The sequence below is a fragment of the Prionailurus viverrinus genome, chromosome A3, assembly GCF_022837055.1.
Source record: "Prionailurus viverrinus isolate Anna chromosome A3, UM_Priviv_1.0, whole genome shotgun sequence".
Lineage (NCBI taxonomy): Eukaryota > Metazoa > Chordata > Mammalia > Carnivora > Felidae > Prionailurus > Prionailurus viverrinus.
Genome location: NC_062563.1, coordinates 91,127,437 through 91,155,281, shown reverse-complemented (window position 1 = coordinate 91,155,281; position 27,845 = coordinate 91,127,437). Strand labels below are relative to the sequence as shown.

Below are 27,845 nucleotides of genomic sequence, written 5' to 3'. Positions count from 1 at the left end.
GAGTCAGACCCTTAACCAACTGGGACATCCAGGCACCCCATATTTTGTATTATTTTTAAATGTCAAATTAGGAGTTCATTAGTTTTTTTTTTCTAACTGTATGTGTGTTTTCAAATAAGAATTTAATTTAAAAAATAAATCAATCCACAAAACTGTTGGCCCTTGTTTCTTCACTCCTATTCACATACAGTGTCAACTGGCTTCCCTGACCCGTCACAACCTCCTCCAACTGATTTATGAAAGAGGCTGCTGGATTATGATCTCTAAAATACAACTCTAGCTATCCCACTCCTTTTGTAAAATCTTCAGTCACATGGAATTCAGATTCTCAGGCAGGATGTGAGCTCCACTTCCTTTCCAGACGTCTTCCATTCCTCCACCTCTTGCAGGGGTTTTCAAACCCTTCCAGAGAGGGAGAGCACAAGCTCCCCAGGGTGGGGTGCAGGGCAGCTGAGGGCCTGTGGAGAGGACAGTGCTTGAGGCTCCAGCCCTGCTTCCATCACGGCAGCTGCTTGCTTCTATTTCACATATTCCAGGTAAGATTTCATTCTGTTGCTAAAAAAACAAAACAAAACAAAAAAAAACCCAGTGTTTGAAATGAACACTTTTAGTCCAACAGCATGGCTCATCCCAGTCAGGTACTCTCAAATCTGCATGTTGACTTGAGGCATTTCCTGTATTCATTTACTTCAATGATGGTTGATTACTTCCTTTGTGCCAGGCACAGGGCATAAAGCAGTTGACAAGACAGATTGTTCCTCCCTGGGGAATTTACAGTTAAGGAGAATGACAATAGAGGGGCGCCTGGGTGGCTCAGTCTATTAAGCATCTGACTTCAGCTCAGGTTATGATCTCATTGTTCATGAGTTCAAGCCCCGCATTGGGCTCACTGCTGTTAGCGCAGAGCCTGCTTCCGATCCTCTGTCTCCCTCTCTCTCTGTGCCTCCCCTGCCGGCACTCTTCCCCTGTTTCTCAAAAATAAATAAACATTTAAAAATTAAAAAAAAAAGAATGACAATAGATATTTGAAGAAATAAGAAACAATTCTGGGGTGCCTGGCTGGTTCAGTCAGTAGAGCATATGATGGTGACTCTTAATCATGAGGTCGTGAGTTTGAGCCCCACATTGGGGGTAGAGTTTACTAAAAAAACAAAAATGAAACAACAACACTAAAAAAACAAAACAAAAAACCCAAAGCCTTTCCCCTTCCCTCTCCTCACCCACCCTTTGAGGTTTATCTCAGAGGCCATGGATTTTATAAAATCTTCTGATCGGACTTTCCTACTGACCAGAAGAATTCCCTTCTCCATGTAACTGTATATCAAGGCTGTTTGCTGTTTTCCTCTCCAGCATCCATTCCCTCACCTTCTGGTGGTAGTACTGAAACAGTCTTTGGGAAACCACCTCTCCTTCCCTCCTCTCCTCGGTCAATAGGTTCCAATTGGTCTCTGGGAGTGGGCAAGTGACCCAGGCCTGGTCGACTGGCATGTAGAATCCTCCCTTAGCCACAGCGATTGGTTCAGGTCAGTCGACCCCTCTGGCTACAGAGGTTGGACAAATGATCCCAGATGGCCCATAGTGAATCCAAGACATGGGTAGGATGTTCAGGAAACAGATGCTGTCTTTTTCCCTGAATTTAAGCCTGAAAAGTTATAGACCCAGAATTTTTGGAAACAATCTCATGCTGTGGAGGGTGAAGCCAATGTGGAGCAAAGTAGAGGTAGATGACGGGAAGAGGAAGGATCCTTGGGACACTGAATGCCTGAGTCAAGCCACATCTAAAGCCTGGCCTCTGGATATTTTAGTTCCTTAAGACAAGAAATTTGCCCTTTTGCTGAAGTAATCTTAAGTCAGGTTTTCTAGAAGAACATTTGAGTAATTTGCCATAGCAGAGCAATTCTGTCCTCTCTAAAGTTAAAGGCTACTATTTCTCCGACTCCAGCCCATCTGCTATGAAGGAGATTTACTCTCAAGATTTATTCACTTATTTATTTAATTTTATTAATCTATCAAGTTCTCTCCAGTAAGTTCTAGAATCCCCAAAAGACTAATCAGTGTGGTCAGCAAGCTAATACTCTGCCATTTCTTTCTCTCTCACTAGGCTCTGTGGGGTGAGGAGGGCCCCCTCTTCTGCACAGACTGAGAGTGTTAATCCTGTCTTGCCCATCCAGCAAAGGAGCTGAAAAATAGTCAACATTGAGGTCAATGATCAACTCACCCTCGTAAGGCACTTATGATCTGGGTCCAGAGCGCTGAGGTCACCTGTGCCCCATCCAAGGACACAAGAGTGCTGCACCTGCTCCTTTGTCTTCATAGCTCCACTTTTGGGGCCATTGCTTTATGTCAGACACTATGCTGGGCATCTTACACCCATTCTCATATGGAATCCTCATAGCAACCGGAGGAATGGAGATAATTACTATACCCCATTGAACAGATGAGAAAACTGAAGCTCAGTTCAAGACTGAGTCAAGGCTCCACAGTTAGTAATTGAAAGAACAGGATTCCAAAACATGCTTAAGCATGGCCCCCGATTGGGTGGATGGGCAGGTAGCGAATGGACGACCTAAAGCGGGAGGGGGACGAAGAGACATTGAGACTGTAGGAAGTTGAAACGATCACTTCAGAAGCTGCTTGGTGTGGAACTGGGGACGGTCCCGGGGCCCGGCTAGAACCGCAGTGTGCCACGCAGTGACCCAGGTGGCCACGGGATTTTCCGCGCGCAGGCAGTGGGGCTTGCCAGGTGGGGGAGGCGGGCGGGGCGGGGCTTCCCTGGGTCCGCCCCTTTCCCAGGTGAGGCACCTGAGACCTGGGCGCGACCGGATGACGCGCCCCCGCAGTGTTTGAGCAGCGTAGGGTGCCTGGCTGTGGGGTTGTCGGGCCAGGACTGCTTGGTGCCTCGGGACTGGCTCGGCCGGCCGGGCCTTTGGCGGGGGTGGAGAAGGAGGGTGCCGCGCCCTGCCCAGCCCAGGTGTCGTCTCCGGGGGCGGAGTTTGGGAACCCGGCTGCGGGAGATTCCCAGCCGGACTGGCGGGCGGACGTCGAGGAACAGAAGCGGACGAGATCGGACACAGCTGGCGGCTCCGGGAACTCACAGAACAGGTAAAGGCGCGGGGTCGCCAGCATGTTCTCCCGAAACCACCGGAGCCGGGTCACCGTGGCCAGGGGCTCCGCCCTGGAGATGGAGTTCAAACGCGGCCGCTTCCGACTCAGCCTCTTCAGCGACCCGCCCGAGGTGAGACCCGCGTCCCGGCCTCCCCCTTCCCCCGGCTCCTGCAGCCCCGGCTGCCCTCGGCCCCCCGCCCCCGCCCGCGCGCACGCCGAGGGGCGGAGACGCCGCGGTCTGGGTTCTAACCGGTTGTTGTTGACTTCAGAAGTGAGGCGCGCACCGTCTGAAAGTTAATCGAACCCGTGCCACCCCCGACACTCCCTGACCAGTTGGGATGACTTGTCTCTGCCTGGAAAAACTCCGGGTTGGCTTGAGTTTAAGGGTCCGCAGGCTCGATTCCCAAAGTGTGCCTGGACCCGGCCTATCCTGCGCATCCCGCGGCGAAGGGCGGTGAGCAGGTAGGCGGGCCCCAAACAGCTCGGATTCGTTTGGGCTCCCTCTTCTTCCTCGGCCGCCAGCCCTATCTCACAACCTGTCTCAACCATCTGGGACAGCCTTCATCACCAACTCGACTTCTAGGCCAGGTCTGACCACTTAGTCGCTGAAGCCCTCCCCAACTGCTCCTCTGTGCCCCTGAAGGGCTGGGAGTGTGTGTGGTGGGGCGGGGGAGTCCCTTTTAATGATTTGGGCGTTTACCACACCAAAACTTTGCAGCCCAGTCTCTAGTCACAATTTCGGCTCTACCCCATTACTTACCTAGTCTGAGCCCTACCTGTAACTCCCCATAGAGGCTTGGGAGCGGCTGAACGTTGTGGGCCTGAGTTAGGACCGAGGGCAGTAGCGACAGCAAAGAGGCTGTCCCCAAGGTCACCTCTCCTTCCCTGCAGGACCTGTAAAGGGTTAAGTGAGGGGGCCTTCCTCCCGCCCCCCTCTCCCTCCGGGCCGAGATTCCAGGCCTGGCTTCTGCCCTTTCCCCCCAGCCTGCCCAGAACAAAGGCCCTTTCACATCCACGTCCCGGTGTCCCGGGCCTTCTCTGACTCAGAAGCCAGTGGACCTGGGGGAGAGGGGCTTTGTCGGGTTCCTCACGAGCAACCCAGCGTGTGACCAGCGTGGGGGAGGGAGAGGCGAGGCCTGGGGACCAAGAGGAGGGGCCTGTGGGCTGGGGCCGCCCCTGGGATAAGCTGGGCCTAAGGGGCCAGAGCAGAGGAGCCAAAGGAGCCGGGGCGGAGTCGCAGGGCCCGCCGGCCGCTGAGGGGAGTGTGACTCCGTGGGCCGGGTTGGAGGTGGTGGGGCGGGAGGTGGGGGCAAAGCTGCAGCTGGCTGGGAATCGGGGCTGGTTTCCTGTCTGGAAGGGAAGGGGCCCGCAGAGGGGAGCGGGGGCAGCAGCAGACAGGCACACCCCTGCCTTTCTCCCGCCCTCTCCTCCCTTCTTCTGGAAAAGCGAGGTAATTGTGAGCCCAGGGTGGGGCGGGCTGGATAAGGGCCCCAAGTTGGAAGAGGTGGCCCTGGGGGTTGGGCCCAGTGTACCCCTTTGTCCTGCTCCCTGGGCTCACCAGTCAAGTCCTCACCTCCATCCCTCTTCTTTCTGAGAGTGAGAACCCCTCTCAGAAAGCTCTGACCTGCTGCCCAAACCCACAACTCTGTAAAACCTGCGTGAGCGTCCCCTCCCTGCCCCCTTCCAGCTGTGCCTGCCCCTCACGCCCTACCGGCACACAGACTCTCTGTCCACCAGGCCAGGGATGTGGGCGGGGGCTGGGGAGGGGCCAGAGTCGGAATGAAAGGGCCTTTTTCTTCCACAGCTGGGAGAACAGCTGCCACCAAAGCAAGACTGGACACTCTGTGCCCAGAGCCCCCTCTGCAGCTGGCCTCCCTTCCTGGGACCTTCCTCACTCTCACCTCGCTTTCCTTTCTTCCCATGCCTGGCTCCCACCAGGACTCTGGAACAGTGGTAGGCAAGGGAAGTTTGTCACAGCTGCCAGAGGGGTGTATCAGGAGTGCAGAGGGACGAGGGCAGCCTCTGCCCTCTGGCCACTTCTTTCAAGACCAGGGAAGCAGCGGGAGGAGGAATTGTGGAGCAGCGTGGTGCCTGTCCAGCACCCCCCCTCTGGAGGGGTCCACAAGGGAAGGGGCAGTGGGGGCACAAAGATGCAGGACAGATTGCACATCCTGGAGGACCTGAATATGCTCTACATTCGACAGATGGCGCTCAGCCTGGAGGTAACGCCCCCACCCCCGGAGTACACCTCCTGTGCATGCACCCCAGCCTCAGTTTGCCCCCGCACAGCCCTGCTGGGGCTGAGGAGGGAGGGTGGGACCTGCTCAAAGTGGGGAGAGGGCCAGGTGGTTCTGTATGCCTTGTGTTAGATGCTGTGTGTGGACCTACACTCAGTTCTGTTGAGCAGAGCATTATGTTGGCAGAAGGGTCTTTACACCTGTTTCTGAAAACTCTGTGAGTGGGTGTGGATGTGAGTTTTGGAGGGGGTCATTTAAGTGTGGAAAGAAGAGAGGACTTTGATGTAAGAGAGGTTTGTAGGAAGGCTGTGGCCTTGCTAGAGAAGGGGAGGGGGGCTCTGCATCAGGATGTAAGAATTCTGTTGGCCCTGGAGATGGCAGGGAGCTGTTTGTTCCTTTATTTATTCTTAAACACCTTTATTGAATACCTCTATATGTCAGGCTCCTTTCTAGACCATGGGATACCTCAGTGAACCAGACAGGAAAGGCCCATTCACCTGGGGGAACATATAAACATGCAAACACGTAAATCATCTCACACAGTGAAATGATGGCGAAAACGGGATGTAACACACATCAGGTAGGGAAGGCAGCATTCAGTGTGGAAGTCAGAGAAAGTCTTTGCAATGAGATCATGAACTGAGACCTGAAGGATATGAAGGTATGTGAAGACTGGACAAAGGGCTTTCCTGACAGGGCATAGCAGGGGCAAAGCTCTCAGATGAGGATGTGTTCCAGTTCCAGTGTGGCTATACCTGGGGCTGAGGTCATGGACAGGGTCCAGATTATGCAGGGCCTTGAAGGCCCTAACAAGGCATGTAGATTTTACTCTAGGTATGCTGTTGGCCCATGCAAGGTTTTGTTGGTTTGTTGGTTTGTTTAATTTTTAATGTTTATTTATTTTAAGAGAGAGAGAGAGAGACAGAGCATAAGTGGGGGAGGGTCAGAGAGAGAGGGAGACACAGAATCCGCAGCAGGCTCCAGGCTCTGAGCTGTCAGCGCAGAGCCTGATGCGGGGCTTGAACTCCTGAATCACAAGATCATGACCTGAGCCAGACTCAGCGCTTAACTGACTGAGCCACCCAGGCACCCCTACCCATGCAAGGTTTTTAACCAGGAACAGTACTTGTCTAATGTTTTAAAATAATGACTTCTGTGGACAATAGGCTAGGCAGGGGTTGGGGGTGAGAGAAAGAGTTGGCAAGAGTGGCAGCAGAAGACCACTGGACAGCAAGTTGTTACAGCCTTAGGGGAGTGAACGTGGTGGTGTGGAAGAAAGTGCTGGTGGTGGAGACAGAGTAGGGGCTGGATTTCAAATGACTTTGGTAGATCTGACAGGGCTGGTTGATGGATTGGACATGAGGACTGGACACTGATGGATTTGCCTCACAGCAAAGAGCGTTCCAGGTGTGTGGCTAAGCAGCTGAGTGGTGTGGCCATTTACTGAGATGGGGAAGGAGAAGGAAACCACAGAGGTGACCTCCTGGACAAGGCAGGAGATTGCTGTGGGGGAAGATTGGAGGTGGGATTGTAAAGAGAGCACATCCTTGGCACAAATTGTGCAGGTTGTTTCCTTCACAAGGGTGCCAGGCAGAGGCAGGAGTCCTGGCCTGCTTTGGGGCTACAAACCTTTAGAGGGGACACCTTTATCTAACTTGTTTGCCTGGAGAGGGTCACCTATTTCTAATATGCAGAAAGATGCTCAGGGTACCTGGGTGGCTCAGTCAGTTGGGTGGCTGACTTCGGCTCAGGTCATGATCTCACAGGTCATGAGTTTGAGCCCTGCATCAGGCTCTGTGCTGACAGCTGAGAGCCTGGAGCCTGCTTCAGATTCTGTGTCTCCCTCTCTCTCTGCCCCTCCTCCACTCACATTCTCTCTCTCTCTCTCTCTCTCTCTCTCTCTCTCTCTCTCTCAGAAATAAATAAACATTAAAAAAAAAAGATGCTCAGTGAGCCCATTGGGACTCTGATACCACCTATTGTCCTGTGTTGGCACATGGGATAAAACCTAGTCCTTTGCACTGTCCATGTTACTAGTTACATGTGGCTATTTAAATGTATAATTTAGTTAATTAAAATGAAATAAACAATTTATTTCCTTGGTTGCTGTAGCCACATTTCAAGATGGCTGCTAAACATGTCCATCATTACAGGAGATACTGTTGAACAGAGCTGGTCTAGGTATTTAAATGTTTAAATTCTGCACCCTCTCCACTGTCTTGTGCTCCCTTCCCCCATGTAATTTTTCTTCATGGTAAGTCTGTTCAAGTTCTGGGGCAGAGGAGGGGGCTTAGATTTCACTTTGGTCATCTCTCCTTCAGCTACAGGCTGAGAGTGCTGTGTTCTTTCTCCACCAAACTCAGCAGTCTCCTCCCCCCAGCCCCTACCCCCAACTCAAGAGAGAGATCCACTGATATTTCAGAGATTGCTAAGAGAGGTACTCATGGAAGAATAAATCCAAGAAGACTTTCTGGAGGAAGCAACCTAAGCTGCAAGTAAAGGGGAGGTGGGAGTGAGAGAAAGGCTGTTTTTAAATATGTGCTGGGCCAAGGAAACAATTAGACTTTCCCACTTAATTCTCAAACAATACTATGAAGGAGATAGAACACTCCCCAGTTTATAGTTTCCAGAGGCTAAGTTCTCACAGCTAGTCAAATTCCCAAGCCAGGATTTGGATTTAGCCCCAGTGGAGATTCTGAAGGGAACAGAGGTGATGAGAAGCAGAGCAGTAAGTCAGGGACAGAAGAGAATGGGAGGGAGGGACAGGAAGATGTCCACGGAGAGCTTAATGTGTGCTGGGCTTCTGCCCATGACTCATCCTCCTTCAGCCCCTTGGGCCTTGACCCAGGTCCAGCTGACATCCAATTCTGGGCTCTTTCCCAGGAGAGTCTGGAGAAAATGCCTGCTTGGGGAGAAAGGGGTGTGTGGGTGGGGAGGGGGAGACAAGAAGCTATCCTTGGGGTGGGGAGATGGGGGCTAAACACAGGGATCTAGAAACAGTGCCAGGATTCCTGAGATGCTCTGCCCAAAGGGAGGAAGCAGGATTTCTAGAGTCCTCTCCTCCCTGGAGCTGTGGGAGAGTGGGTTTGGGGCCAGGGTAGGGGGGGATGATAGCAGGCTCATTCATTTAGGCTGAGCCCAGAAACTTTTCTATGGCCCCAGTTATTCCAATTTACACACTATCTTCCTCCCCCATGCTTTTGGGCAAGGGGTCACCTTGGAGGGCAACCGCAAAGCAGGAGGGGCCTCTGGCCTCCTGCAGCTCTAGCGGCACCAAGGCCAAAAAGCCCTTTCCAATGCGACGTGGGAGCTCTGGGAGGCAGCCTTGCGCACGACTGGGTCTCCTGGCTGCGCAGCTAGAGCCCGGAGCCTAACCCTGCCGGGAGCTGGGAGGGACCGCCTGCGCCCAGGAGCCCCTCGACTGCTCTCGCGGCAGTTGGGAGCTGATGTCACCGTCGCCCCAAGCGCCACGGGCGGGAGCGTGCTTGCGAGTCCCCGGAACCAGCGCGTTGCCTGCGTTGGTGCCACAAGCGCAATGGACAGGGCTAGGGAAGGATCCGTGAGTGCTGGGGCCCGGACAAAGAGACTAGCCAGGAGGGGACTTGAGGACGCCTCTCTGTGCCCTCCCTTCTCTCATCCGTTTGTGGTGTTTGTGACAGAAGCTGGATACAGAATGGGATGGGGGTTGGCAAGCAAGAAAGCTTAGCAGAGGTGGGACCCTGGTGCAGACAGACATAGAGGGGCTGAGGGGTGGGGGTGGGGCAGGAGCTGTGTAGTCTGGGAGGGCTTCCTGGTGGAGGGGGCATTGTGAGCTGGTTGGCCTATTTCTGAAGTGTCAGGAAGAGAAACCATGCTGGGAGAGGGGTCATGAGAATCAGGCCTAGCTCATTGGTAGCCCAGGAAATAAATAGTGAAGGAAGAATGTTTGCAGGGAGGCTGGACAAGGCTTTTGAAAACAGGAATTTAGGGTGTTCAGGTCTTGGAGATGTGAAGGCTGGAGCCACCGGGGACAGAAGAAAGTGCCCAGTGTGATAATTGGTGTGAGGGAGAAGACAGGTTTTGGGTGATCACATTCACCCCCCTCTTCCAGCCTGGTGTCTCCACTTGGCTTCCTCTTAAACTAATCTTATACTGTAATGGGGTTAGTTTTCTACCTCCTTTCTGAAGGAGGTCACTTCTGGTCACTTCAACCAGAAGCAGACATGGTCTCTGTCCTGTGAGTGTGTTTATACCATGACATGGCACTTATGGTGCAGCCATTAATGTCTGCATCTGTCACCTCCCAGCTGGATTTTAAATGTGGGCCTTGGACAGCACAGGGATGCTCCAGGTTTGTTGGATGAATGCTACTGCTGTCAAAATAGCAGAATTTAAAAAAGCATCCTCACCATTCATGTATACTATGTGCTGGGCATTGTGCTAAGTGCTTTACATTCCTGGCTTACTGAATTTTCACAAGTCTGGGATGTGGGGACTATTTCCATTCTCATTTTACAGATGGAGAAACCAAGTCTTAGGGAGTTTGAGTAAACTGTCTAGTGTATTTTAAATAAGTTTTTTCTCAGCTTATCAAGACTGGCAGGAATGTCACAGACCCAGGTTTGTCTCATGTCAGACTGGTGCTCTCACCGTCTGCTCTCTGCCAAGACCTCCAAGGCTCTTTCTGAGTGAATGTTCCTGAGAATCCTGGTGCCTCTCTCATTGCCTACCCACCCCCATCCTTATGCACAGCCTGTTTAGCCCCTCACTCCTGACCTCCTGCCTTGCTTGCCTTCCCATCCCCAATCCTTGCCTCTGTCCTTAACCTCCCAAGTTCAGATCTCCTTAGGCAGGTCCCCTAATTTGGAGTGCATACAGGGTTCTGTGCAGCATGGGTGAACTCTATACATGGTATGTTCCTTCTCCACCGATCCCTTACTAACTAGATGCCCCCCTCCCCCAACTCATCACTAGAGTCTTTGGGGTAATCCAGGATGGTCTTTACCATCTTGTCCATTTTCTTTTTTCTTTTTTTTTTTTTTCAACGTTTATTTATTTTTGGGACAGAGAGAGACAGAGCATGAACGGGGGAGGGGCAGAGAGAGAGGGAGACACAGAATCGGAAACAGGCTCCAGGCTCTGAGCCATCAGCCCAGAGCCCGACGCGGGGCTCGAACTCACGGACCGTGAGATCATGACCTGGCTGAAGTCGGACGCTTAACCGACTGCGCCACCCAGGCGCCCCTTGTCCATTTTCTTTAGTTGGTGGTTCTCAGCCCTGGCTACACCTCAGAATCACTCGAGGAATTTTCAAAAAAACTCACACACTCCACTCTTAGAGATTCTTGTTCTGCACATCTGAGGCAGAGCATGGTAATGTGTTTTTTGTTTGTTTTTAAATGAGAAGATTAAAAATTTTTAAAAAGGTAACAATTTCCGAAAGTACAGTAGTAAAGAAAGCTGTATATATTTTTAAAGGTAGCATAAATCTGTTTTCCATTCCTGGCACCCAGGCCCACAACCATATATATATATATATATATATATATATATATATATATATACACACCATAGAAAACAGTATTACACAATTCTACCATTAGTGTACTATATATATATATATATATATATATATACACTATATATATACTATATATATACACTATATATATACTATATATATAGTATATATATAGTATGTATATAGTATATGCATATATATGTATATATATACATATATATGCATATATATACATATATATGTATATATATGTATATATATACATCTATATATGTATATATAGATGTATATATATATATATATATATATAGTACACTAATGGTAGAATTGTGTAATACTGTTTTCTTTTCTCACTTAATATATTTTGAAGATTTTTAATATCTACGCACAAATGTTTACCTCACTCTTTAATGTCTGCAGCCTTTCATATTCCATGATGTAGAAATGTTGTGATTTATTTAACCAATGCCTGAGTGAAGGACTTTTAAACTTGGTGCTTTAAAACAATGTTATAATGAGTGGCGCCTGGGTGGCTTAGTCAGTTAAGCGCCCAACTTCAGCTCAGGTCATGATCTCATGGTTTGTGAGTTCGAGCCCCGCATCGGACTCTGAGCTGACGGCTCAGAGCCTGGAGTCTGCTTCGGATTCTGTGTCTCCCTTTCTCTCTGCCCCTGTCCTGCTCATGCTCTCTCTCTCTAAATAAAAACATTTAAAAAATTTTTTAAATGTTGCAATGAATATGGCTTTGCCAATAGGTATAATTGTATTTGTAGGATAAACTCCTAGATATTGAATAGTTTGATCAGAGGATACATGAATTTCTAGTTTTCATAGCTTTTTTCCAAATTGTGCTCAACAGAGGCTGAAGGAATTTATGCTCCTACCATCAAATGCATGAGTGCATCTGTATTTTTACAAAGCTTTTCTGGTTATTCTTGGGTAGCTGAGGTTGAGTTGCCTAAAACATAAGTTTCTTATCTGTTTCTCCTGGGCCACAGCCCACTTGGGGACTGGAGGGTGCTTCAGCCTGTCCCCGACTGACATTTCCTTCTCATCCTTTCCCCCAACTCTGGCTAGGACACAGAGTTGCAGAGAAAGCTAGACCATGAGATCCGGATGAGGGAAGGGGCCTGCAAGCTGCTGGCGGCCTGCTCCCAGCGAGAGCAAGCTTTGGAGGCCACCAAGAGCCTGTTGGTGTGCAACAGTCGCATCCTCAGCTACATGGGTGAGCTGCAGCGGCGTAAGGAGGCGCAGGTGCTGGGCAAGACAGGCCGGAGGTGAGCAAGGGGGAGGCAAGGCCGTATGGGGGGTAGTCGTGTACTGTGTGTATGTACGGAGTGTGGATCACCCTGAAGATGACTTCTCCTTGAAGCCTTGTCAGAGGCCTGGGAGATGCCTTGGTGTTTTATCACCACAGTGTGCTGCCCAAGGTGCACTAAGGAGTAGCTAGGGCTAGACTCAGGAAAGCCAGTGTATCTGGTGAAAGGCTGTCAGTCTGAGGGGTTATAATGTAAAAGGGCTAATTTGCTAAGCCCTGCCTGTGATCCGATGAAGCTGGCTGGCTGGCTGGCTGGCTTCTGGAAAGATAATTTTCTCAAAGTGGGTTCACCAGATGGCCAATTTACCACAAACTGACAATAGTGTACCTAAGGTTCACCATCACAGGCAGTGCTCGAGAAAGGAAATAATAAAAAAACATTTAAGGGAAAGCCTGTCTGCTCCCCTAAATTAGATTGTGTATTCTAAAAAGGGTCAGCTTCTGGATGTGAAACACCAGCTTCATGACATTAGATGTTGCTCATCTGACAAATCCACGGTGAATTGGTTGAGATGATGCTCTGGTACAACTAAAGTGTTTGGAGAAAATACCTGGCAAATGAGGACACTTTTGGTAGCCTGGTCATTTGGAAAACTGGCTCTGGCAAAATAAGCCTGTTTGTCCCCACTGCTGAGTAGGGAGAAGGCTCCAGCCGCCCACTGGCAGGGTGCCCATCCCAGTTTGGCCATGAAGGCTGACACAGGAGCGGTTGCCAGGAGCCCTCCACCCGTGAAGCCCCTGGGGGAAGGCAGATAACCAGCTCTGGCTTCCCCATAAAGCTAAAGGGCAAGCAGGCTGGGAGGTGGGAGGCAGTTTCCAATGTGAGCTTGCTATCTTCTGAAAGGCAGCCGTCAACAGGCTCTGCCCTGGCCATAAAACCTAGGCAGTGTGATTTGAAGTACATCCCGAATTGCTGACAGCTAAACACACTGTCATCAGTGCCACATCATTTAGCTTAAGGCCTTACTAAGTTGATAATTAGTGGAGCTATGAATTTGTATGGATAAACTCACTGTCACTTTAGGAGAGACACATGCTTGGTGAGTCCTGCTGACGGGTGGGGAGGGGAGTAAGGCCAGGTGTCTGGGGCCCTGCAGTGGGGTACTGGGAAGGCCCAGCCTACCTGGAGATGGTAAAGGAGAAATCAAAGCTGAGGGGGAGGGAAGAGAGGTTTATGGCAAATGGAACACAGATATTCTTTACTTGAGTTCTTGATTTTCCAACCCACCCAGTATCCTCCTATATCAAAGAAGTGATGAATGAGATGGTAGAGAAGAACAGCCTCCCCCATTGTTAAAAGGAAAGCCTGCAAACTCCTCCAAGTTGGGTTTAATGGAGAAGAACTCTTGAAAAGGAGTCTCTGCGGGCACCTGTTCCCTCAAGCCCCACTCATCCCTGGCAGGGGTCTGGGGAGGTGGTCAGAGAGGATGCTTGGAGGGGGAGGAGCCTGGAGCTTATACTGCATGTGAGCTGATATTCCTCCAGTGTCCCCAAGCCCAGTGACTCCCTGGGTTCAATTGACAGCTCTTACAGTCCCTCAGTCCTGCTAGGTCAGGCTGGTGGGGGACCTGGGGTTGGGCCCTGGGCTGGAGGCAACAAAGAACCCTTGGGAACCAGAACCGGGGGGTGGGGGGTGGGCATAGTGTCTAGAGGCAGGTGGCGATGTTGTGATTTGCCCACAGGCCTTCTGACAGCGGGCCGCCTGCTGAGCGCTCCCCCTGCCGTGGCCGGGTCTGCATCTCTGGTAAGAAGCACAACTCCCCTAGTCACTGGCACTCTTTGCCCAACCACAAGATCTCCTGCCCTGTCTCAACATCTCTTCCTGCCCCTCTGCCCCTCAGACCTCCGGATTCCACTCATGTGGAAGGACACAGAATATTTCAAGAACAAAGGTGGTGAGTTGCACACATGCTGGGACAAATGGAGGGAGTGACCTGAGGTTGGGTGTTCTTGTGGGCACATCTTTACCAGTTTTGGCCTCTGTCCCCAGACCTGCACCGCTGGGCTGTGTTCCTGCTGCTGCAGCTAGGGGAACACATTCAGGACACAGAGATGATCCTGGTGGACAGGACCCTCACAGACATCTCCTTTCAGAGCAACGTGCTCTTGTGAGCACCTGGTCCCTGTGACGCCCTCCTTTCTCCACTCTGCTCCAATCCCTGGATGCCATAGCTGCAGGGGGAGAGGAGAGGGAGGAAGGGAGATGGGCCTCACCTGGGGAGTTGTCCTGTACTTGCACCACATCTGTCCTTCACCCCTGCCCGCCCCCTCATGCCTCCCTGGACTTCCCCAGGAGCATCCTCCTCTCTTCCTCCCATACTCCTATAGCACCGAGGCAGGGCCAGACTTTGAACTGCGACTGGAGCTGTATGGGGCCTGCGTGGAAGAGGAGGGGGCCCTGGCTGGAGCCCCCAAGAGGCTTGCCACCAAACTCAGCAGCTCCCTAGGCCGCTCCTCAGGGAGGCGTGTCCGGGCATCGCTGGAGAGTGCTGGGGGTTCGGGGAGCAGTCCCATTTTGCTTCCGACCCCAGCTGTGGGGTAAGGCTCTACATTCTTCCACTGCCCTCAGTTGCCTCTGTCCTGGCCACGGGTGACCTCAGAGCTGTGTTGAGCATGCAGAAACTATTTTGTGCTGCTGCCACAGCATGGAGACCTACATGAAGTAGCAGCGGCCACACAGCTGGGAGGCATTCTGGCCTACACCCCGGAGCAGGCCCATGTCAACTGAGAAGACCAGTAAGAATGCAGGGAGAGCTAAGCTCTGGGGTCTTCAAGTTTTTGCAGCAGCAAATGCATCTTATATGGATAGAACAGAGTGCTCTGGTTGGAGCAAAGTAGCCTGGGTCCTGAGGGGTTGCCTGCTGATGCCTAGAGGCACCCAACAGAAACACGGGGCCTCTGAGAAGCAGTTTGAAAGCTCTAGGGCAGTGAACAGAATGCTGACTTTGGAGACACACTTGAGTTCAAATTCCAACTCCACCACCTACCAGCTATAAATTTGGGGCAAATTTCTTAACTTCTCTAAGCCTCAAGCTGTCTCATCTATTAACAGAACAATGCCACCAACCTTCCAAGGCTGTTGTGGGAATACAGTGGAATAACATAATTAAACCACAGGACCCAGCACTCAGCAGGAGCTCAGTAAATGTTCTAAGCCCCGTGGAGGAGGCAAGCTAGTTTTCTGTGGGGCCGCCTGAACAACGGGGCAGATCTGCTTAGCCCTCAGATCTCCTGCTATTTAATACGCCGATCATGGGGCTGAAGCCCACTTTTCTGTCTGTCCTGCAGGGGTCCTCGTTACCACCTCCTGGCTCACACCACGCTCACCCTGGCAGCAGTGCAAGATGGGTTCCGCACACACGACCTCACCCTCACCAGCCATGGTGAGTATGTGCTGTGGGGTGGGGGGGATGCTGGACAGTGAGAAGAGGGGCTGTTGAATGGTCCATTTTCATTCCCTATCCTTACCCTGCACTTCCTGTCCCCCAGAGGAGAATCCTGCCTGGCTTCCCCTTTATGGTAGCGTGTGTTGCCGCCTGGTGGCTCAGCCTCTTTGCATGACTCAGCCTACCGCAAGTGGTACCCTCAGGGTGCAGGTGAGGAGGGGGCCCTGACATATAGAAGGGAACCTGGAGAAGGAAAGCTGGATCACCTAGGCACCGAAGGACCACTGAAAAATCAAGAACTGGGTAGAGGAAGGAGGGTTAGGGCAAGAAGAGAGTTGGATCAGACAAGAGCATGGGCAGAGAGGAGCAGATTCTCACTGGGGGAAAGGGAAGAAGGGTGTTGGCGGTGTGATTCCCCCAGGTAACCTGAGTCATTTACGCAGCAAGCTGGGGAGCTGCAGGACTGGGCACGAGTGCATGGAGTCCTGAAAGGCACAAACCTCTTCTGTTACCGGCAACCTGAAGACGCAGACACTGGGGAAGAACCATTGTTTACTATCGCCATCAACAAGGTGATGGGTCCCTTGGTGAAGCTACCAGGTGCCAGGGCCCAGGAGTGTCTCCTTCAGGTCCCAGGAGGGTGGGTGCAGAGAGATGGAAATTCGCCTGTTGCTCCTAACAGCACCATACCTGGCTTCAGGGCCAGGAATGTTCTTCCTCACCAGCATCACTGGAAAACTCTTCTACTCACCAGCTTCAGCCCCTGCCAAGTCTCAGAGGGTCCCATGGCCAGTTTAGGATTTTCATCCTCTTTCTGCCTTTTCCCTCAGATTCCAATCTGCCCCTACTTCACCCTTTCCTGGATTTCTCTCCCAAACCAAGTCCAATGACTTCTCTTGGTTTCCGAGCCCTTTTGTTGGCTTTCCTGCCAACTTTTATGAAAGTACTGAGGGACATTAGGCCTCAGCATTCCTGCGTGCCTCTGTGCCTTCCTTGCCTCACTCAATCCCTCCTTCCCTGTCTCCATCTGCTCCACGTTCCTGACCGAGGACGATCTGTCTCATCTCCAGTCCTTTCCTGCCATTCCCTCCTGCTCTGCTCAATAGGAGGCAAATAAGAGGGCTTGAGGAGAGACCCAACAAGCTCCTCCTTCTAAGGCAGGGATGACCAAACCTGCCTGATGTCACTGCTGACTTCTGTGACCAACGTGAAGGTGGCAGCAGACCCCTTCCTTCTCCTGCAGGAGACTCGAGTCCGGGCAGGGGAGCTGGACCACGCTGCGGGCCGGCCCTTCACCCTGAGCATCAGTAACCGGTATGGGGAGGACGAGGTGACACACACCCTTCAGACAGAGGGTCGAGGAGCCCTGCACAGCTGGATGGAGGCTCTGTGGCAGCTTTTCTTTGACATGAGTAAGAGGAGGAGGCTGGTTTGAACCTTGGGAGGGATTAAGGTTTGATGTTTTTACCCAAGGCCTCTATTTCCAAACAGTGTGGAAGGGAACGTGGCAGGGGAGAGGATGGCCTGGCCCTCTCAGTCTTCCTCCTCCCACCCCAGTCACTGCCCTCCTTCCAGGCCAATGGAAGCAGTGCTGTGATGAAATCATGAAAATTGAAACCCCTGCTCCCCGGAAACCACCCCAAGTACTGGCCAAGCAGGGGTCCTTGTACCATGAGATGGGTGAGTGAAAGTGCACTCAGGGAATCTGATGGGAAGTGGGGTTGGGGGCTTCAAGGGAGCCTAGATAATGGCAACAGAGAGAAAGCACTAGACTGAGGCAGAGCTCTGGGGACCCAAGGCCTACTCGGTCTTCTTGTATTTGTTTCTCTTCTCCAGCTCTTCTTAGAGCCACCTCCACCAAAGTTCCAAACAAACCCCCAAAGAGCCAGATTCATTTCATGGACTCCTGTCCTAATTTCTTCTTCTCTGTTTCCCTTTCTGCATGTGGATTCCTGTCTCCTCCTCTGACCCTCCACTTGCCTGGCACTGCTTTCATTTTCCTCCTCTTTCCTTGATTTTTTCACCCACTTCTGCCCACCCCCTCATCTCCATCCCCCCTGCTCCCCATATCCCATAGTTGTATCAGAGCCAGTGGCTCCAGGGGGCCCAGGTGAGGGGCTTCTCCTGCAGGATAACACAGTCTCGGCTGAGATCCGGGCTTTGCTTTCCTCCTATTACAGTGACAGGTGATGGTCAGGGCTGGGTAGGCCTGGGGCCTAAGCTCTGACTAGTCCCCTCCCCTCAACCCCTTCCTGGTGCCACAGCTATTGAGCCGCTGGATGACATCGCAGCGGTGACAGACATCCTGGCCCAGCGGGAGGGCACAAGGCTGGAGACACCCCCACCCTGGCTAGCAATGTTTACAGAACAGCCTGCCCTGCCTACCCCCTGCTCACCTGCCTCAGTGGCCCCAGCCCCAGCTCGGACCCACCCCATGCCCTGGGGGCGACCCCGAACATTCTCCCTGGATGCTGTCCCCCCAGACCACTCCCCTGGGGCTTCCCGCTCGGTCGCCCCTCTCCCCCAGCAGCCATCCCCACAGTCCAGAGGCCTCTTCAGCAAAGGCCCGTCCCGCACTTGGCTCCAGTCACCAGTGTGAGAGAGAAAGGTGCTGGCAACAGGATCTGGCCAGAGGAAGAGAAGACCCATGTGCAGTCAGGCTCTGGATGCGGCGCTGTCAGTACAAGGTTGGCCAGCTTGGCCTCACCTTCCTCTGCTGGACTTGGGGTAGGCTGGGGAGGAGGAGCAGAAGCCCCTCTTAAGCTGTGGTTGCCAAGGTGTTGAGGGGCTCGTTCCTGGGACTGGCTGGTACCCCCGAAACCCTTCCTGGGAGAAAACTGGAACCAACCCTGCCCTACCTCCCTGCACTAACCAGCTTTGAGGATGGCACTGAAGAGCCTTGGGAGGGAGTGCACCTCCCTTGTGACTCTCACATCAACCATTAAAGTTATTTAACGGCGGCCTTCCCCTGGTTCTTGAGGACAGGTTGCCTTGCTGCTTGGTCTGGACCTGCCCCATCCCCTCATCCCTGGAGCTTAGTTGACCAAGAGTTGTGAAGTATAACTGTGATACTGAGTAATCAGACAAGGGCTGGGAGGAGGGGTACTTTATAAACACCACAGGGAGAAAGGAGGACTGCTCTTCTCTCACACGCTGCTGAATCTCAGGATCTCAGCGAGGTCATAGCCAGTCACAGCAAAGGAGCTCCCCGAGGGGTCACAGAATCGGGCACCACACACCTGGGTGTCAGGCACACACTCACCATGACAGTGTTCCACCTGGGGGAGAAGAGGGCTGCTCAGGGCCTGCTGCCTCAGGCTTGGGCCCCCCTCTCCACTCCTGCCACCACACACACCTCAGTGTAGCCACTCTCTGGGCTCCTGCTCAGTTTCCAGATGTGTACAAAGGTGTCTTCGGCTGCAGAGAGAAGCTATAGAAAAGGTGGTGGGCTGAGTGGGCATTGGCACATGCCGACAGGGGACCAGGATAGGCTGGGATGCCTGGTCCAGATACCCAGGGAGAGGGCTACACTGAGCAGCAGACAAGTCTGTGGACTTTCTCAACATCCCCAGCACCAGGAACAGGGTATGGAGGGATGAAGAAGGAGACTGACCTTGCCCACCTCGGGAGCCAGGTCCAGGGCGCAGATGGCCCGGGCATGGGCACTGATCTGGACATGCAGAGTTCCTGTGCCGGCCTCGTACAGACGCACTTGCCCATCCCCGTAGCCTGCTGCTACTGTCCCATGCCACAGCTGCACAGAAGGGCATGGGACCCTGCAAGGGTGATAACCCACTTTAATTTCCTTGGACCCCTCAGGAAGGCATCAGTCTCCTTCCACCTCACCTACCCAAATCCTGGAATTCGGGTCAATAATTTGAATTCGGGCCCTGACCGCCAGACACACAGCAAGCCTGAGTCATCTGCCGTCACCATGTCAGCCACACAGTCCTAAGGAGAAAAGCAGGATCAGTCCTTCCCTTTCCCCCTGCTGGGTCCTGTATACAGAGCAGGAGGGGAGGGGACACAGCATTTGCATCTTTGTCTCTCTAGGGAAAGGGCAAGACACGCAGCTCTCCTGGGCTGAATGGAGGGTTCCCCCAGGATGCATAAAAAGCTTTCTTTGCTTTCCTTAGAGCCTCACTCCCCCTGACCCCACAAACCATGTGTTAGGAGAGGGATATAACTGTCTTCACTGGAAGGATAGTAAAACTGAGCCCATAGTGTTACAACCTTCTGGAGGTCCTGCAGGGAGCCAGTCACAGTCATGACTAGAGTCCAAACCCCTTGAGAACCCTCAACTCCAGGCAGCCAACATAGCCCATGGGCCCAGCTGTGGGTCAGGTGCGGTGGGGCATATGAATTAGAAGATACATCCCCTGCTCTCAAGAGGTTTGCAATCTAATTAGGGAGACAAGAGTTGTCTTTGAGAGTAGTACCGATTCAGGGTTCTGCCAAGGGAGATCAGTGGGAGCGGAAATGGGATGGCTTCCCAGAGAGAATGGCACTGGGGGTGGGTCTGAATAGGTAGGACTTGCCCAAGTCCAGAAAAGGAAGCTGCACGTGTCAGACTTGGAAAGCATCTTAGAAAACATCTGTCCCAACTCCTCAATCCACACTAGCCTTGAAAAGTGTTCATGAACTACTAAATGCCACGTAAATGGAAAGTCGGGCTTCATCACTGGACTTAAGGTTGCTGAAGCCTAGGAAAGTGCAGCAATTTGCCCAAAGCCATCCAGCTGCTTAGTAACAGAGTCAAGACTTAAACCCGGGTGTCCTGCCTCCCAAAGTGGGAAGGCTCCCAGGCTCCCTGGAATTGGTAGGGGGACTCCACTCACCTGTCCCTGCGCAGGTTCGGTAGCAATGTCTGTGACTGGTGTCTGGTGCCCAGCCAGCTCTTCACTCAGTACAATGTTGGGACCCTTGGCTGGGATGTCAAACACCAGTATCCGGCCCGACCATGTTCCTGTGGAACCAGTGCCCCACTGATGGCTTCCTGATCCTCCCCAATGTCCAACCACCACACATAGCACTCCTGCCATCCCATAAACCTTCATAACAACCCCCGACACGGGGCTCCAACAACTCTGCTCCTCCAGTGACCACCATTATTCTATCCTACCCTGCCCCTCTGAAGCCCTCCATGCTTTTCTGGAGTCTCTAAGGGCTTCCTTCGATCCCATCCTTCCCTCTAACCCTCAACAATTCCCTCAAACCTTCAGCATCTTCCTGGCCAAAGCCCACACCCCTATACTCCAGCACCCCCCAATTCCCTGCCTTTGGGCCCCTCACCCACACAGATGAAGTGGCCACTGGCAGCAATCCCTCGGGCAAACACAGCCTGTACTGAGTATGAAAGGGGAAAACAATTAGAAATAGCACCTCCAGCCCCACCCAACACTCCCTACCCTGATGGCACTCAAGTCCTGCAGGTACCTGGAGATGCATCTCCAGAGTCCAGTGCGTGCCAATAGACCATGACAGAGCCATCTGACTCGTACATCTGTAAGACAAGAAGCAAGGATGGGGGCACAATCCAGCTGACCTTTGCTGAGCTGTGTACTTCACATATTCATGTCAGGCCTTAGTCCATTTAATCCTCAAAACAACTCTGGAAGGCAGGCAGTTTTTATTCCCATTTTACAGAGGAGGACACTGAGGCTCTGATAAGTTAACTAAATTGTCGGAGGTCATACAGCTAGTAAAGGGGCAGGTATTGGAGATGGCACTTGGGAACTGGAAAAGATGGGAGAAAGGAAGATGAGAACCGAGGAAGAATGAGCTAAACATGTGAAACGTTTGTAAGCATTTAGAGACAAGTAGGGAAGGGTCTAGGGGCTTTGGGGAGGAGTTGAGAAAACTCTACTGGGGGAGAGTAGGAAGCGCCTCTTCTTACCTGTATTCCTCGATGTGAGGTGAGTACCAGCAACACTCGGAAGGGGAGGACACACCAATGGACCTAGAGGGAAGTGGCCCAGTCGGAAGAAGTGGTCAGAGCAGAGGACAGGAGGACTCAGAAGAGCGTTAAATCAGAGGGTTAGGGAAGGCCTATTCCTTGAGGTTTGGAGAGGAAGGACAGAGCTTAGGACCGGGTTCAGCAACACCACTCACCTGGGTGATAAGCGGAGGGCTCACTCCGGCTCCCTCCTTAGCGTGGAGCTGGCGCTGGGCCAAGGGCACACCTTCAGGGGCAGCGCTGACAAGCTGGGCGCTGGGTCCATGGACTACCCCAAAATGTGTGAGGTTGCGGGAGGGCAACTGCAGCACACTGAGGTTGTTGCACAGTGCAGCGGCCGAACCTCTAAGGGGAATGGAGCGCTCCCGGCGGAACATCCTAGTGAAGAGAGGCTCGAATCACAGGCGCGCTGCGAACAGTAGACAGCGGTGATTACAGCGGGAGGAATGGGGGGTGCTGTCATGAGGCACTAAAGACCACTGGGAGTGGGTAAGGATGTGATGGGGAACCCGAGGATGGCGATAGGAGAGTCCGGAGCGGGGAGGTCTTGGGGAGCGGGAAAAGGGAACCCTAGGGCTGAGTCATGGGGCGATGGGGAAATCCCAGAGGAAGAATGGTGATGGCACAGGACCCGATGGCCCCAAGCGCCCGAGCGAAGGCGGGGTGAGGCAGGGTAGCCACCGCACCCCTCTTCCCTCAGCTGGCACCCTGAAGCTCCCGGCGAGGGTCAGAGTTCACACCCGCGGTCGGCTTGCCTGACTGCGGAATCTTGAGGTCCCTGCGAATCCACCGCCACCATAGAGACGACGCACGTACGCACGGCCAATAGGCGGGGCCGAGCAACCCAAACGTACAGAGCGCGGCGCGGTTGCCAGGGCAACTGTGGGCGGGGCGAGTCGGCCTGCGAGGGGTGAGCCTCTCGGTGCTAGGCGCCGTTGCTAGGGCGACGGTTAGACAGGAGCGGCGGCAGCAAGTCTGGGAAGCTGCTTGAAACCCCGGGGTTGGAGCGACCGCTGCGGCGATGGCTCACGAAGGCTCGGTGAGCTTCAGCTCGGCTGGGGGTGCGCTGGAGCACCGGAATCGGCCTTTAAGGTCGGTGGCGGGAACCATGCATCGCGTAGGCTCCGCGCTAGTCGGCGCCGGCCCACCATGGGAGCGTTGGTGGTGATCAAGGAAGCCACGTCGGTCTCGGGCAGAAAATCTACATCTCCACCACGCACGCTAACACGTTCTGCCACAGTCGGAACCTGAAGGAAAAAGTCAAATGGGTGGTGCAGAGCCCAAGAACAGGGCTTTTTGGAAGCAGCTAATGCATGTAATAAGTCTCTTATACTGAGGTACCCATTCAAATGGATAAACCAGAATTGGTCAGGCATTGGGGAGAGGTGTTGCTAAATAAACTCCCTTTCAAGGATTTTTAAGAGAAAGAAATGGATTAAACAACTCTGAGGCTGCACTTAAAAGTCAAATTGTTTATGGGGCGCCTGGGTGGCTCAGTCAGTTGAGCGTCCGGCTTTGGCTCAGGTCATGAAATCAGGGTTTGTGAGTTTGAGCCCCGCGTCGGGCTCTGTGTTGACAGCTCAGAGCCTGGAGCCTGTTTCAGATCGTGTCTCCCTCTCTCTCTCTGCTCCTCCCCCGCTCGTGCTCTGTCTCTCTCTCTCTCAAAAATAAACAAAACATTAAAAAAAATTTTTTTTAAGTCAAATTGTTTAAAAGCCAAGGAAACTTTAAATAAAACAGTTTTGAGGAGGTTTTGTGCTATAATATTTCTAGCCCCTCTGGTCAGGCCATGTCTAGGCACGGTCGCTATCACCGGTGCCACCCATGAAACACTGGGAGGGTAAATACAAGAAACAGACTCTCCGGACCCTACGTGCCCTGCTCTGGCCAAGCCTGGTCTAGGCTGTGGGTTATTCCCTGGATTTGCCACCAGGGCTGTTTTCACCAGCAGAAAAGGGAAATGACACTTAAGGGATTTTGAGGTTCAGTGTAAGGTTTAGGAAACACCAGATTTGGGGGAGAATGAATTTGGGAGGACATCTGGTATGAAGCAATAAGGTTGGGGTGAGGAGGCAAAGATTTGGGAAGATTACATTTAGAGGTACATTTTGGAGAGAACCAGGTTCAGAGAGACTTGAAGGAAAGTGAGGAGGTTCCCAAGAATCTGCTCATAAATTTCTTATGTCCCTAAAATGAATTTATGGAACCAATCTTTTTCTTTTTACATGGCGTTTTCTTGATTATAAAAGGATAAAGCCTCATTATAGTACAGAGAACTTATAAAATAGAGAAGAGCACAAGAAATAAACATATCCACTGTTACAGTTTTGGTGTTTTCCTTTTCTTTCACATATAATGGTTTATACAACTGAGATGATATTGATATGTCATTTTATACCCTGTTTCTATCATGTATCATTACATCATAAGTATTTTCATGTGCCATTGTAAATTCTTCCTAAAGATTATCTTTAATCATTGCATAATATTCCATAATATAGAGGGCACACAATTAACCATATATTCTTTTTGTTACACATATGTTTTAAATATGTTTAAATGTTTTAAATATTATGCTATTGTCAATGACAGCTCAGAGAGTATTGAAGGATATATTGTGATTTTCACTTCAGAATATGCCTTAAAGGAAGGAAGGTTGGACACCTTTTCAAATGTTTGTTAGTCATTTGCAGTTCCACTTTTGTGAAATGTTATGTCCTTTGCTTATCCTTGGGGTCTTAGGCTTTTTATTATTTTTATATGAGTTTTTAGTATCCTTGGGAATATTTATCCTTTCTTATATTTATTGCAATTTTTTGAAAGCAGGATAAAGTCAGGTTCTAGGGGCAGACAGACCTGCATATGAATTATGACTCCACTACTTTCTTGCTGTGTAATCTGGGCAAATTCTGCAAAATGAGGATAAAAATAGCATGTAGTCTAAAAATGTAAGACTTGAGTCGATTGTATGTAAATGAAACATTTAAGTGCCAGTAAATGGTAACTACTGTCAGCTTGTACTTAGGAGTGTTTTTAAAATATGTACAGGAAAAAATTTGCATATATATATACATATATGCAAATTTTTTCCTGTACATATTTTAAAAACACTCCTAAGTACAAGTATATATATATAGCTATTTCTTTATTATTTCTTACATAGCTTTTATGCTTCGGTAGGCCTTTCTCACCCGGAAATTGTATGACAATTTAACCTATTTTTTCCTACATTTAATTTTTTGCTTATATTTGTATTTCATTTGCATGTGTGTATCCTTTAATTCATCTGGAGTTTATTTAGATGTATATTGTGAAATGAGGATCTAAGTTGATTTAGGGGAGGGAGGAGGCTCTAAAGAGCACTAACCATTTATTGACTCGTTAAGTTCTTTGAACTCTCAAGAACTTTGAACCTTTTGAACTAGTGCCAATAGCAGGGACTGTGGCCTTAGAGCTCTACATAGTTTGGGTATACTCTGTAATGTCAAGCAAGTGATGGTTAATTTGTGTGGTTTCAGTTTCTTTGTAAAATGGATTTAGTGAGCTGTTAAGAAAATTAAATTAGCTAGGTCAAACATCTAAAAATGCATCTGACACATCGTAGGCTCTTAGTGGACTGCCTGTTCCTTTCAAAAGGCTTTTCCTTCCTACTGGACAACTTGAGAAAGCTTCTTCCTAGCCTATAGCTGCGTCCCCATTCCACTTTTCCAGGTTTCCTGCCCTGATTGCCCCGTTCTTTCCTCACAGAGGCAGATCCGGGACCGCGGGGTGACCCGATCCAAGGCGGAAAAGGCGCGACCGCCTACGGTTCAGGTACCACAGGTGGACATCGTGCCTGGGCGGCTCACGGAAGCGGAATGGATGGCGTTCACGGCCCTCGAGGAGGGAGAGGATGTTGTGGGGGACATCTTGGCTGATCTGATGACGCGAGTAATGGACTCTGCCTTCAAAGTCTACCTGACCCAGCAGGTGGGTCTGGATGGGGGTTCTCCAGACCATCTCCACCCCGCCCCCCCCAAACTGGGCTAAGACCCTCTCTCGCCTCCGTAGTGCATTCCATTCACCATCAGTCAGGCCCGGGAGGCGATGTTGCAGATAACCGAGTGGCGCTTCCTGGCCAGGGACGAGGGAGAATCTGCAGTGGCCGAGGACCCCACGTGGGGCGAGGACGAGGAACCTTTGGCATGCACGACGGATGCCTGGGCTCAGGGATCAGTGCCTGTGCTGCAAGCGCCCGCCTCTGTGGGGCTGGAGGAGATCTTCCAAGGCGAAGTAAGCACAGCCCCCAGCTCCCTCCGCCCCTCATCCCCCTACTCTGCGCCTCGCCGCCGCCGCTGCGTCTTCCTTCTCCTCACTGCCTCTCTGGACTCCTCCACCCTTAGTTCCTCTCTCCCCTTTCCAATGTGTCACTATCCACCCTCCACCCCTAACCTCGGTGTATATCCCTAGGACCGAGGGAGCATGGACCAGATCTCTTTAGGAAGATCGTGGACGGCGAGAGGCTCTCAGGAGCAGATGGAATCTTGGGAGCCTTCTCCAGAGCTGCGAGTCACTCCGGGCCCCCCACCTACCCCAGAACTGTTTCAGGAGACAGGGACCGAGGGCCTTTTAGAGGAACTGGACGTCCAGGCTGGAGACCATCACTCTTCGGCTGGATCCTTGAACTCGAGCAGCCAGCTGTCGGTGGAGATGGCTCTCGACGGCAGTCCCCCACCTTTTCCGGATCTGTCCCAGGTAGCCAGCACCCAGGCATCAGCCCAGAGGGTACCGCCCCGCAGCTCCCAGTTCTCGCTGGAGGACCTCTATCATTGCACCGCCCAGCCGCACGCGGCTGGGGACTGGCTGAAGCTCAAGAAGGAGAAAGTGCCCCGCATGGACGGCCCCTCCTCCTCATTCGAGCCACAGGAGCCTAGGTGCTCGGACGCGCTGCGGGGCGCGCGTCACTACAGGGTGGGACGCATGGCCCGGGCGCGCCTGGACCCGGCGCGGCTGCCGCGCCACTGGGTGCGCCCGCTGGCTGAGGTTCTGGTTCCAGACTTCGAGGCGCGCCCGCTGGAAGCCTACCGCGGGAGCAAGAGGGGCGGGAAGACCGAGGCTCGGGCCAGACCCCTAGCACCGGGCCCCGGTGTCCGCGTCTCCCCGACAGTTTTCTTTTCTCCCTCGCCTAGTGCTCCTTTCCGTGTCTTGGGCCCGGGCCCTGCTCTCCAATCCCCCTCTTTGAGCTTAGGCCCACCGCCGCCAGGCTTTGGGTCAAAGTTGGCCTTTCCCAGCCCTGGGCTTCGCTTTCTTGCCACCCACCCAACCCTCCAGGATCTGGCCCGGAGCCCCAGCCCTAAACAGTGGCCAGGTGCCAAGTGGCCCAGTGGCTGGGAGGGGGCGGCTGAGTTGCTGGGCGAGATGTGGGTAGGCCGCTGCCATGTACCTCTGCATGGCCTTCATCCCAGGGACCTGGAGGGTCAGGATCCACACAGGTGGTCTCAGACAGCATCCCGAGTCCTTGAGGCCACGTCCCAGGTGATGTGGAAGCCCATGTTGCTGCCTGAGGCAGTGAAGCTGGCTCCTGGTGTGAGCTTGTGGAACCCAACCACCCAGGTGCTGCTCAGATCTGCAGTACCCCAGCAGGCAGACACAGAAGGCAGCATCTCTCTTCCCATCCAGCAGCACCCCATCCAGACTGGTGCCCCAAAGCCTCAGGTGACCATGAGACAGCTAACGAAGAACTCAACACCCAAAGTGTGGCCACTCCTCTCCAAGGACCTGACCCATTCTGGGTCCTGAAGCTCAGCCAATACTTTCCTTCTTTCTACTTGCCAGAATAAACACCTCAGTTGCTTTAAGAGTTGGCCTGATGTCTGTCAGTTTCTTCCAAGGGTGCTTACTCAGGAGCAGTTGTCCTGACGGCCTGGAAGGATATGGAACACTGGGTCCAGGGAATAACCCCATTTCCACCCTTAGGAGACCCTGCATTAGGGCCAAGTTGCTCCCCAGCAGAGGCATTCTGGAGAACCATCTCCCTCTCTACAAAGGAATAGACATAAGGGCTACAGGTGGGGTCTGCTTCAACTGGACGAACTTAGAGTCTCTTTGCAGTAGGGGACTGAGGGGACAGCCCTGCTTAAGCACACCGTGATTAAAGACAGGACAAATTTGATATTTTGCTTCTCCAGTTCTGGAGCTCATAAATTCACCTTAGGGTGGAAGTCCAAGTTTCACTTGTAGACAACTATGAGCCTACACAGAACACTGACTCTAGGCCAAGGATAGCAGCGAGGCAATCAAGTGACTAAGGCACTCAGTTGAAGGTGGAGTTCACTCTCAGTTTCAAACAGGTTGCTTGAACAAA

At 52.1% G+C, this 27,845-nt stretch overlaps 3 protein-coding genes and 1 long non-coding RNA gene across 14 annotated transcripts; 2 read left to right on the top strand and 2 right to left on the bottom strand.

Moving 5' to 3' along the window:
* Positions 1 to 46: 46 nt before the first annotated feature.
* Positions 47 to 4,838, bottom strand: LOC125162484 (uncharacterized). Its single transcript, XR_007151049.1, has 3 exons — positions 4,817 to 4,838; positions 2,219 to 3,999; positions 47 to 555 (listed from the first exon to the last, which is right to left on the bottom strand). It is a non-coding gene; the product is annotated as an uncharacterized LOC125162484 (long non-coding RNA).
* Positions 3,098 to 18,506, top strand: RTKN (rhotekin). 8 transcript variants are annotated; one of them, XM_047853546.1, is made up of 13 exons: positions 3,489 to 3,567; positions 5,153 to 5,327; positions 11,920 to 12,119; positions 13,843 to 13,904; positions 14,002 to 14,055; positions 14,151 to 14,268; positions 14,489 to 14,698; positions 15,449 to 15,543; positions 15,650 to 15,756; positions 15,990 to 16,118; positions 16,790 to 16,958; positions 17,122 to 17,226; positions 17,811 to 18,279. In XM_047853546.1, exons 2-13 carry the CDS (start codon positions 5,256 to 5,258, stop codon positions 18,143 to 18,145), a joined length of 1,656 nt encoding a protein of 551 aa, XP_047709502.1. In that variant the 5' UTR covers positions 3,489 to 3,567; positions 5,153 to 5,255; the 3' UTR covers positions 18,146 to 18,279. The 8 variants fall into 8 exon arrangements, with proteins under 8 accessions (XP_047709498.1, XP_047709504.1, XP_047709502.1 ...); XM_047853544.1 differs by having other exon boundaries at positions 3,507 to 3,567; positions 4,910 to 5,327; XM_047853545.1 differs by lacking the exon at positions 3,489 to 3,567 and adding an exon at positions 3,638 to 3,693 and having other exon boundaries at positions 5,044 to 5,327.
* A 131-nt stretch (positions 18,507 to 18,637) lies between these two features.
* Positions 18,638 to 22,342, bottom strand: WDR54 (WD repeat domain 54). 4 transcript variants are annotated; one of them, XM_047853562.1, is made up of 10 exons: positions 22,258 to 22,342; positions 21,658 to 21,880; positions 21,443 to 21,505; positions 20,983 to 21,049; positions 20,839 to 20,892; positions 20,385 to 20,512; positions 19,397 to 19,497; positions 19,160 to 19,322; positions 18,902 to 18,976; positions 18,638 to 18,824 (listed from the first exon to the last, which is right to left on the bottom strand). In XM_047853562.1, exons 1-10 carry the CDS (start codon positions 22,299 to 22,301, stop codon positions 18,693 to 18,695), a joined length of 1,050 nt encoding a protein of 349 aa, XP_047709518.1. In that variant the 5' UTR covers positions 22,302 to 22,342; the 3' UTR covers positions 18,638 to 18,692. The 4 variants fall into 4 exon arrangements, with proteins under 4 accessions (XP_047709518.1, XP_047709515.1, XP_047709514.1 ...); XM_047853559.1 differs by having other exon boundaries at positions 22,189 to 22,310; XM_047853558.1 differs by having other exon boundaries at positions 22,243 to 22,301.
* A 69-nt stretch (positions 22,343 to 22,411) lies between these two features.
* On the top strand, positions 22,412 to 27,341 carry CA3H2orf81 (chromosome A3 C2orf81 homolog). The gene is made up of 4 exons (XM_047853540.1): positions 22,412 to 22,541; positions 25,250 to 25,471; positions 25,553 to 25,774; positions 25,952 to 27,341. The coding sequence occupies exons 1-4, from the start codon at positions 22,524 to 22,526 to the stop codon at positions 27,278 to 27,280; spliced, it is 1,791 nt and encodes a 596-aa protein (XP_047709496.1). The 5' UTR covers positions 22,412 to 22,523; the 3' UTR covers positions 27,281 to 27,341.
* Positions 27,342 to 27,845: the final 504 nt, after the last annotated feature.

Excerpts from the sequence above, each read along its gene's own strand:
- CA3H2orf81 (XM_047853540.1), top strand. Across the intron at positions 25,472-25,552 it reads AAGTCTACCTGACCCAGCAG|TGCATTCCATTCACCATCAG; the intron begins GTGGGTCTGGAT and ends TCGCCTCCGTAG. Across the intron at positions 25,775-25,951 it reads AGGAGATCTTCCAAGGCGAA|GACCGAGGGAGCATGGACCA; the intron begins GTAAGCACAGCC and ends GTATATCCCTAG.
- RTKN (XM_047853542.1), top strand. The coding sequence starts at position 3,125 with ATGTTCTCCCGAAACCACCGGAGCCGGGTCACCGTGGCCAGGGGCTCC. Across the intron at positions 3,236-11,919 it reads TCTTCAGCGACCCGCCCGAG|GACACAGAGTTGCAGAGAAA; the intron begins GTGAGACCCGCG and ends AACTCTGGCTAG. Across the intron at positions 13,905-14,001 it reads TGGCCGGGTCTGCATCTCTG|ACCTCCGGATTCCACTCATG; the intron begins GTAAGAAGCACA and ends TCTGCCCCTCAG.
- WDR54 (XM_047853558.1), bottom strand. The coding sequence starts at position 22,301 with ATGGTGGCGGTGGATTCGCAGGGACCTCAAGATTCCGCAGTCAGGCAA. Across the intron at positions 19,323-19,396 it reads ACCCGAATTCCAGGATTTGG|GGTCCCATGCCCTTCTGTGC; the intron begins GTAGGTGAGGTG and ends TCACCCTTGCAG. Across the intron at positions 18,977-19,159 it reads TGGCTCCCGAGGTGGGCAAG|CTTCTCTCTGCAGCCGAAGA; the intron begins GTCAGTCTCCTT and ends CCTTTTCTATAG.